The sequence below is a fragment of the Loxodonta africana genome, chromosome 2 (assembly GCF_030014295.1).
Source record: "Loxodonta africana isolate mLoxAfr1 chromosome 2, mLoxAfr1.hap2, whole genome shotgun sequence".
Lineage (NCBI taxonomy): Eukaryota > Metazoa > Chordata > Mammalia > Proboscidea > Elephantidae > Loxodonta > Loxodonta africana.
This window is the reverse complement of record NC_087343.1, coordinates 1,145,677-1,155,462: the sequence shown is the minus strand read 5'-3', so window position 1 is coordinate 1,155,462 and position 9,786 is coordinate 1,145,677. Positions and strand designations below refer to the sequence as shown.

The following is a 9,786-nucleotide window of genomic DNA, read 5'->3' as shown; positions in this document are numbered from 1 at the left end:
TCATTGAGTGTCTTCCTCTTTTTTGCTGACCCTTTACTTTTTTTTTTTACCAAACATGATGTCCTTCTACAGGGACTCTTCCCTCCTGATAACATGTCCAAAGTATGTGAGACAAGTCTCATCATCCTCCATTCCAATGAGCATTCTTGCTGTACATCTTCCAAGACGGATTTGTTTCTTCTTCTGGTAGTCCATGGTATAGTCAATGTTCTTTGCCAACACCGTAATTCGAAGGCATCAATTTTTCTTTGGTCTTCCTTATTGTCTAACTTTTGCATGCATATGAGGTGATTGAAAATACCATGACTTCGGTCAGGTGCACCTTAGTTCTCAAAGGAGCCCTCCTTGCGCAGTGGTTAAGTGCTCGGCTGCTAAAACCAAAGCGTAAGTGGTTCCAACCCACTGGCTGCTCCTTGGGAGAAGGATGTGGCAGAGTCTGCTTCTGTAAAGATTTACAGCCTAGGAAAGCCAGTGAGGCAGTTCCGCTTTGCCCTGTAGAGTCACCATGAGTAGGAATTCGGTGCTCACTTGGGCAGCAGAGACACTAAAATTGGAACAGTACAGAGGATTAGCATGGCCCTTGCACAAGGTGGTTTAAAAAAATAAATTTTTTTTTTTTTTTTTGCACAAGGAGGACATGCAAATTCATGAAATATTCTGTATTCTACTCCTAGGTATATACCCAAGATAATTGAAAACACATGTTCACAAAACTTGTACACAAATATGCATAACACCAAACACTGGAAACAACCAAAATGTCCAACAGCTGATGAGCAGATAAACAAAATGTGTATGTCTTTACGATGGGGTGTTAATCAACCATACAAAGGAAAGAGTTACTGACACACGTTACGGATTGAATTGCGTCCCCTAAAAATTATGTCGTAAGTCTTCACCTTTGCACATCTGGATGCGATCCCATTGGGAAAAGGGATTTCTTTGTTGTGTTAGTAAAGCCCATGTCAGTGTACGGCGTGTCTTAAGCCAACCACTTCTGGATACATAAAATAGAACAGGCACAGAAGAAAGCAAGCAAAATGGGGGAAAGTTAGACGCCCCGTGGAGATTTCCAAGGAACAAGAAGAACGCTGGAGAAGCTGAGACAAGGATTTCCCCCCAGAGTGGACAGAGAAAGAAGGCCTTCCCCTAGAGCCAGCACCCTGACTTGACTTCTAGCCCCCAAACTGTGAGAAAATAAATTTCTGTTTGTTAAAGCCACCCACTTGTGGTATTTCCATTATAGCAGCCCTAGGTAACTAACATACATGGTACAGCATGGATAAACCTGGAAAACATCCTGAGTGAAAGAAGCCAGGCACAAAAAGCCACATGGTGTATGATTCCATCTGTATGAAATGTCCAGAATAGGCAAGTCCATAGAGATGAAAGCAGGTTGGTGGTTCCAGGGGAAGGAGAGAAGGGAGGGACTGCTAATTGGTACGCTATTTCTTTTGGGGGACAATGAGAATGTTCTAAACTTGACCGTGGTGGTGGTTGTACAACTCTGCAAGCATACTACAGCCCACCGACATGTGCACTTTAAAAGGATAGACCTCACGTATGTGGACTGTATCTCAGTAAAGCGCTCAGTTACCAGGTCTGCGCTGGCCTTCCCCATGTGGGCTCGGGGGCGGCAGCAGCACAGCCGAACATCAGGGCCCCACTCAAGTGCTCAGGCCCTTGGAGACAGACCTCGAGAGCAGAGTCATCCTTCAGGCCCCAAACGGCAAGTGCCTGGCAGTGCCAAGGTGTCCACACCCTGGAAGCAGGAAGGCCCAGCCAGCAGGAGGTGCTCTGGGGCTGAGGGACCAGAGTAGGCAGAGGCCTGGAGTGGCAGGGGTGAGGGGTGGTAGCTGCGCTGCAGATCACGGAGCACCCGAGGGTGAAACACATGGTTGGTTCTGAGGCCCCATGGGAGGCTGATGAGGAAGGACGGAACAGCCTGGCCTGCCCTGCCGGTCCTGACTCAGCCCAGAACCCTCAGGTATCCACCACAGCTGGTTCTGGGGTCAAGTGAGTGCAGGTGGCTTGGTCAGCCCAGGGCAGAGGTGTCATGAGCCCTCACACTCCGCATTGAGTGTGTACAAGTGTCCTGGGGTGGCTGTAACAAAGCACTGCAGAGTGGGGGGCTTAGAATGACAGCCTGCGCCTGTCCACCAATGTGGAGCGTGTGCCTGCACGTGTGTTGATTTTTCTTCACTCTCCATGCATGCACCCACCATGGCATGCCTGCCAGTGCCTGTCCCTGAGGCCCCATGGTGACATGGACCTGCCAACCACATGGAGTTTGAAAACCCGACATGACATAGTACAAAACACGCATACTTTATTAGGCTGGGAAATGGTTGCAATTAAAAGTTGACCATCAATTTGTTCCATCCTTAAAAGCAAAGCTAAGTTTACAAGGACAGAGCAAACCACAAGTCCACAAATGGCCAGAGGCTTGTCTGCTAAGCAGGGGCCACAGAGCCGCTGGGCTTCCTGCATCAAGTGGAGTGGTTGGCTGGGCAGGAGCCAGGTGCAGGGTCCAACTCTGGTGCTCACTCCCATCTGCACCCTCAACTTACCCTCCGAGACACAGAAGGAAACTCTCCTGCCAACGGTCAGCTGTCGTGGACCCGAGCCACAGGTCTCTGGCAGCTTTTTGTCTCTATGAGCCAGGGTAGAATCTGCCCTCTCCAGCTCTGTGTGCTCTCACAGGGGGTGCTGCTATCCCATGGCTGCTGCCCACACCAGCGTCCACTTCAGAGCCGGTGCCACATGCCCCATGGCAGCACCCTCCTCCCCTGGCCTGCCTATCTGCTCCCACTGTCTGTCTAGGACCTGTGCCCGGGTGTACCTTCCTGCACTTGCCGTCAAGGAGTTGCTCACCAGACCACATTCCGTGACCTCCTCGTGGGTGAGTCCCATGGAAGGTTGCCATGCCTACGCTCACTGCAGAGTGGCAGGCATGTGCTCACAGGTGTGGTCATCACTGGCCCTGGGGACAGGCCAGAGTGCCAGGAGACAGCGCCACACAGGAAGCAGGGAGAGCACCGAGCGGAGGCCTGTCATGAGGGACTCACACTGCACACAGGAATATGCGTGTCTCCCTGTGCTCACGCATGGCTTTCGTGAAGCACACAGAGGAGCTGTGTGACTGGGGAATGTCAGTGGCATCATGTGTGTTTACCATACACGGGTCTGAAGATGGTATCATGAAAGAGGCTCAGAGGAGGATGGAGGGACAGCATTCCTGGTCCCTACAAGGTCTCCACCACCATGCCCGTGCCTAAGGCCAGAGGATGCTGAGGGGCTGCAGCCATGCTCAGGATGGTGGTGGTGAGTTTTGGTGGTGGAAGTGATGATGGTGGTGTCGGCGGCCATATCAGGATGGGTGGTAGTTTTGGTGGTGGTAACAGTGGTAATGGTGGTGGTAGCTGAGCTTGGGATGGTTGGTGGTGATGGTGGTGATGATGGGGTGATGGTGGAGGTGGTGGTAGCTGCTCAGGATGGATGGCGGTGGTGGTAGTGGTGGTAATGGTGGTGGTGGTGGTGGTGATGGCGGTAATGGTGGTGCTGGTAATGGTGGTGGTGATAATGGTGGTGGTGGTAATGGTGGAGGTGGTAATGGCGATGGTGGTGGTGATGGCGGTAATGGTGGTGCTGGTAATGGTGGTGGTGATAATGGTGGTGGTGGTGATGGTGGAGGTGGTAATGGCGATGGTGGTGGTGATGGTGGTAATGGTGCTGGTAATGGTGGTGCTGGTAATGGCAGTGGTGGTGGTGATGGTGGTGCTGGTAATGGCGGCGGTGGTGGTGATGGCGGTAATGGTGGTGCTGGTAATGGCGGTGGTGGTAATGGCAGTAGTGGTGGTGATGGCGGTGGTGGTAATGGTGGCGGTGGTAATGGTGGTGCTGGTAATGGCGGTGGTGGTGGTGATGGCAGTAATGGCGATGGTGGTAATGGTGATGGTGATGGTAATGGCAGTGGTGGTAATGGCAGTGGTGGTGATGGTGGTGCTGGTAATGGCAGTGGTGGTGGTGATGGCGGTAATGGCGATGGTGGTAATGGTGATGGTAATGGCAGTGGTGGTAATGGCAGTGGTGGTGATGGTGGTGCTGGTAATGGCAGTGGTGGTGGTGATGGCGGTAATGGCGATGGTGGTAATGGTGATGGTGATGGTAATGGCAGTGGTGGTAATGGCAGTGGTGGTGATGGTGGTGCTGGTAATGGCAGTGGTGGTGGTGATGGCGGTAATGGCGATGGTGGTAATGGTGATGGTGATGGTAATGGCAGTGGTGGTAATGGCAGTGGTGGTGATGGTGGTGCTGGTAATGGCAGTGGTGGTGGTGATGGCGGTAATGGCGATGGTGGTAATGGTGATGGTGATGGTAATGGCGGTGGTGGTAATGGTGGTGGTAATGGCGGTGGTGGTGGTAATGGCGGTGGTGGTAATGGCGGTGGTGGTGGTAATGGCGGTGGTGGTAATGGCAGTGGTGGTAATGGTGGTGCTGGTAATGGCGGTGGTGATGGTGGTAGTGGCTACATCAGGATGATGACAGTGGTGATGATGGTGGCATGGTGATGGTGGTTCTGGTGATGGTGGTGGCTATGTCAGGATGGTGGTGATGATGGTGGTGGTGGTGGGGACAACTATGTCAGGAAGGTGGTAGTGGTAGTAGTGGTGGCGATGGTGATGGTGGCTACATCAGGATGGTGATAGTGGAGGTGCTCGTGGTGGTGGTGATGGTGGTGGCTATGTCAGGATGGTGATAGTGACGGTGGTGGCGTGGTGGTGGTAGTGGCTGCATCAGGATGGCGATGCTGGTGATGATGGTGGTGGTGGCTATGTCAGGACGGGTGGTAGTGGTGGTAGTGGTGGTGGTGGTGGTGCTCGTGGTGGTGGTGGTGTTCATGCCTCTGCACCACAGGCACCGTGAAGCCTTCTCCTGCCAGCACGGGTGGCAGGTCCCGCACCACCTCATGTTCCACTGCACCGGGTGGGGTGTATATGGCCTTGAGTGGTGAATAGCTCTCCCTGCTCTTCTGCCGAGACCTCTTGTGGTTGTAGGGCTGCGGCTGCGCTGGTGGTGGGGGCTGAGGTGGGAGGTAGTGCCCATCCTGGGGGCCCTGGGCTGGTGCTGCCAGGTGGTAGCTGAAGGCTTTGCCTGGCCTGCTGCCCCCCAGCCCCACGGGTGGCTTCCCCGTGCCCTTGGGGGACTTGAGGAACTGCTTCTCCAGCACCTTCGGCCGCGGCGGGGTGTCCAGGGCCCGGGTGGCAGACTCAGCAGAGTCAGCCAGCACCTGGGACCGCCGCTGGTGGCCCATGTGTGCGTCTGACTCCTGTGAGCGGGACCGGCCTTGGGGGTGCAAGCCCTTGCTGGGGTGCTCCTGTTTGGGCTGTGCTGGCGGGGACCCTATGGACAGCAGAGACAGACGTGAGCCCAAGAGTGCTGCTGTGCCAGGTCCAGGGCACACGACGAGGGTCCACCTGCCCCTCCACTCCCCGTGAGTTACTAACTGAGGGCCCTCGGCATGGGGTCTGAGCCGGCTCCTCTGCTGCATGAACTCGCAAGAGGACTCCAGCAGAGGGGGCTGTGTGGCCATGTCTGGGACCAGACAGAACTCTTGGGCACCCACCCTGCCCTCCGCAGTGGCCTCAGCCTGCCCTACCTACAGTCTCCAACCTGTGGGCTAGCTCTAGGGACCCCAAATGCCACCTCTCAGTAAGGGGAGTGCCGCCTGCAGCAACAGCCACCGCCTTGCCATCCCCCTCACAGGGAGGGCATGTTGTGGCCATTGTGCCAGGAATCGCGGTGACCCTCACACCCAGGGCCCCACGGCAGGCCCCACAGTGGAGCTTCCGTGAAGGTTGCCCCTGGAACACACTTTGCCTAAACCTAGTAACATACCTATAAGCTGACTTGACCTAAACCCATAACCTAGATGATAAGCTAACCTTTGCCTAAGTGCTCCTTACAAAGGAGACTTCTAGGTCAACTGGGGCTGCTGCTTTTACAACGCACAGTTCATGCCTTTTGGGGCACAGTCGACTGCCTGGTGATGTCCCTGCTGCAAGGTGTGGGGGCTGTGCAGACAAGGCCCCCAGTGCTCTGATCTGGGCCTGGTCTGTGGGGTGGGGTGGGGTGTGGACACGGTCCCTGGCCTGCAGGGCTGCCCACAGTTTTGCCACAAGTGCCCTTTGCTGGAATCCTTCTGTCAGGATGTTCCAAAAAGTTGAACAGATATTTTAAAGTCTTCAAACTGCTCAGGCCACACCCTCCGCCCCCACCAGGCAGCCTTGGGGAACCCTGGTGGAGGAGGGACCACAAGTGTCAGGAGCAGGGGGCAGACGGGGCTCTGGTTCAAGGCTCTCTCAGAAGGCCTGAGGGGCAAGCGCTGACAGGCTAGGAGGATGTGTGTTCCAAATGGCAGCTGATGGCCCCTTCCAGATGAGCTGGTCATTCTTCCTTAAGGTGCTGAATGTCCATCCAAACCCAAGCCCACCATTTCCATCTCCAGCGCTGTGTACACCCCCACCCCCCACACCACGGGGCCACCTTTGCGCAGGGCTGGGTGACTGGGGGCTCAGAGCTAGTGGCCATGGCACAAGTGAGTGCAGTCTGGCACCTACCAGGCCCGAACTTAGAGGTGTAGTTCTCGATGCCTGCCAGGTCCAGGTAGTGATTCCTGCGCTCCGTGTTCTCGTCCACACAGTAGGGGCCCCTCACAGGGCAAGGGGTGGCATCGGCCCCTGGCCTCCTGCATGGAGGAGGGAGGGGTCTGAGCTCGCAGCCCACCAGGGGGATGCAGGAACACCATGCGGTGGGCAGAGGGCAGGGCTGGGCCCCACACACACCCTGACACTGAGGGGCAGGAGAGGAAGGGTGGGCAAGGACCAGCACAGCCACATGGGCCAGCTGAGCCTCAGCCAGGACACAGGCCATGTGAGTCAGGGTGGTGATCCCATAGGAGACCCAGGGTCATGGTTACCAAGCGTGTCACATTGTGGTCCTTTCTGGTCCATCTAAGGCTTTGCTTCAGGCTCATCGCAGACAGGAGTCACTTCCAATTGTCCTCCTTGCAGACCTGAAACCCCTGCGGATGGCCCCTACACTCACCTAACATGAGCAGGGAGCCTCCTGTCAGCCATCCGCTCTTCCTCAGCCTGCTCCCCCTCTGTCCGGAAGCGGCCCAGCTCCCTGTCTGCAAGAGGTTGTCATGCTCTCAGCAGGCCACTCTAATTCACTCGCACCTTCTTGCTCATCCATCCAACCGCTCTTCCTTAATTCACTCACCCTCACTCACTCACTCACTCACATTCACTCACTCAATCACTCCTTCACTCACTTTCTTACTTGCTCCCTCACTCTCTCATTCACTCACTCACTCACACTCACTGTCTCTCTCACTTTCTTACACATTGTCTCACTCACTTCCTCACTCTCACTCACATACTCACTCTAACTTTCACTCGCTTTCTCACTTTCACTCACTTTCTCCCTCTCTCTCTTACTCTCACTTTCTCTCCCTCTCTCTCCCTCACTCACTCTCACTCACTCTCACTGTCACTCTTACTCTCACTCAGTCTGTCACTCACTCTGTTACTCTCTCACTCACCCACTCTCACTCTGTCACTCACTCTGTCACTCACTCTCTTATTTACCCTTTCACTCTCTCACATTCCCTCCCTCACTAATTCCTTCGCTCACTCAGCTCTGGGCTGTGGGTGCCTTGGGTGCAGCCCCTGCAGGGGCCGGTGAGTCATGAAGTGAACGAGTGACCTGCAGACCACTGGAATGAAGGTGTAGGAGCCATGAGACACGCAGGGGTATCAGGGTGGCGTGGGGGCTGCCACCAGGGCTGGCCTCCCTAGGGTTGATGCTGTGGGGGCAGGAGGACAGCCAGGAAGCCCATGGCACCCGTGTGGCCCCACCCCACTCACCCTGGCTGACAGCTAGGCCTTCTTTCCTCTTGCCGGGGGGCTCCGGGCTGAAGGTCAGCTTTACACGGAGGGTCTTGCTGCTGCCGGAGGAGTGATTGACCGAGGCATCCACGACCTCATAGATGGTGTGCATCAGGCTGGACATGTCCTGGGGGCAGGCAGGGGCAGGCATCACAATAGTGTCCAAGCCCATGCTGCCAAGACAACCATGCACACCAGCACCTGCCCTCTTGCTTGTCCACCTGCCTGCCTCCAGACCGTTGATCTATCTGGTCACCCACCTGCCCACCTGAGTGTCTGGTTGCTGGTTGCCTGGCTGCCCACTCACTTGTCCACCTGCCTGCCTGCCCACCCACTTATCCGCTCACCTGCTTATATGGTCACCTGCCTACCCACTTGTTCACCTGCCTGCCTGCTTGCTTGGTCACACACCCACCTGGCCATCCACCCATTTGTCCATCTGCCTGCCCACCTGCTTGGCTACTCAGCTGCTGGCTGCTTTCCTTTTCACTCATCCAAGCATCACAGACATTTTATCTGGGAGACCCTTGTTGCACCCCCAGATCTAACCCCTTTGGCATTAGCCTGAGAATGGCCCACCTCTTTGTGGCCATTCACATTTCCAGCAGAACCTTTGTCCAGAGGACTGGGCAAGCAGACAAGAGTTTTAGTCCTAACAGTCCACTCAGCAGTGCCCCATGTGGCCATCCTGTGAGTCTGGCTCCTTCTGGGGCACCTGCCCCTCCTGGACACAAAGGTGGCATGGGGGACATGAGGGGGCACTACTGGGGCCTATGGTTGGCCATCAGGAGGGTAGAGGGCTCCACCAGGAAACACGGGCATAGAGAGCAGCCACCTTGGGAGGGGACGCAATCACTGAGCAGCCCCAGGCGGGAGCTGGGTCCTCCCTCTGCAAAGTGGGGCTCCGTCTGGCTTCCTTTGGCCTGGTTACCAATGTCTGTCTATCTACAAGACCCAGCTTGGCTCCACAGTATCAACATGGATGGCTGTGGTCACCTGACATCAGCCTGGACGCAGTACCTCTCGGGTGACCTTCCCACTGTTGTTGAAGTCGTACAGTGTGAACGTCCACTCCTGCCGGTTGTCCTCCTCCAGCGAGATGTCACACTGCAGCTCCTGCGCCCGTGGATGGGAGGGAACAGAGCATCCTTGGACCTGGCGTGGGGGGGGCTCTGAGCCATCCCAGTGCCCCTCCCCCACCCAGACAGGAAGGAGGCAACGCTAAAGGACTGAAGTCCAGGGAGAGCTCCTTGAACTGTTGCAATGCCATGCAGGCCAGTTTTAGCCAAGTTCACGGCAGGCGGCACCCTCCACCCAGGTGGAGCTGCTGACTCCCAAAAACATTCAGACTTCCCACAAGGGCCCCCTGGCTGTGCTCCAGGGGACAGTGTCCTGGCTGAGAATTGGGTCACACCGGCATGCACACCTGACCACGCCCACCCTCACTCTATGGTGGCCCCTTGACCCCTGTGCCCTGGGACCCTGGCTAGGGCAGAAGGAAACATAGACCCACATCTATGTGCAGGCACTTCCTGCCTGGCCCGAGGGCGCCGTCCCTGCAAGCCGCCTGGTCTCCATTCTCAGCGCCGCAGAGGTGTCTGGAACCTTCGTGGCCCTCAGCCTTCTCGGGGCTTAGCACCACTGTGGGGAGACAGGTGAGGAGGATCTCGGTCCTGTCAGCCAGCCGCAGGACATGGTGGATGGTGTAGGTCTCCAGGTGGGGTGAGAGTGGACAGATGGACAGTGGAGAGGTGTGCCCAGGCCTTGCTTTGCCTCTTATTGACAGGATGCCAGCTGAGGACCCTGCTTCAGACCTAGCAGCCTCATGGACCAT

The 9,786-nt window shown here is 56.1% G+C and overlaps 1 protein-coding gene and 1 pseudogene across 1 annotated transcript in view; one reads left to right on the top strand and one right to left on the bottom strand.

Moving 5' to 3' along the window:
* The first annotated feature begins 520 nt into the window (after positions 1–520).
* LOC111749180 (U6 spliceosomal RNA) lies at positions 521–621 on the top strand (annotated as a pseudogene).
* Positions 622–4,421: 3,800 nt separating this feature from the next.
* The window catches only part of NKD2 (NKD inhibitor of WNT signaling pathway 2), a 46,518-nt gene continuing 41,153 nt past the window's right edge, over positions 4,422–9,786 (bottom strand). The window contains exons 7-12 of the mRNA XM_064279267.1: positions 9,466–9,593; positions 8,973–9,068; positions 7,932–8,079; positions 7,108–7,192; positions 6,621–6,748; positions 4,422–5,403 (exon numbers count right to left, since the gene is read on the bottom strand). Of these exons, the coding sequence (XP_064135337.1) occupies positions 4,838–5,403; positions 6,621–6,748; positions 7,108–7,192; positions 7,932–8,079; positions 8,973–9,068; positions 9,466–9,593 (1,151 nt within the window). The 3' untranslated portion in view covers positions 4,422–4,837. The remainder of the gene's footprint in view (positions 5,404–6,620; positions 6,749–7,107; positions 7,193–7,931; positions 8,080–8,972; positions 9,069–9,465; positions 9,594–9,786) is intronic.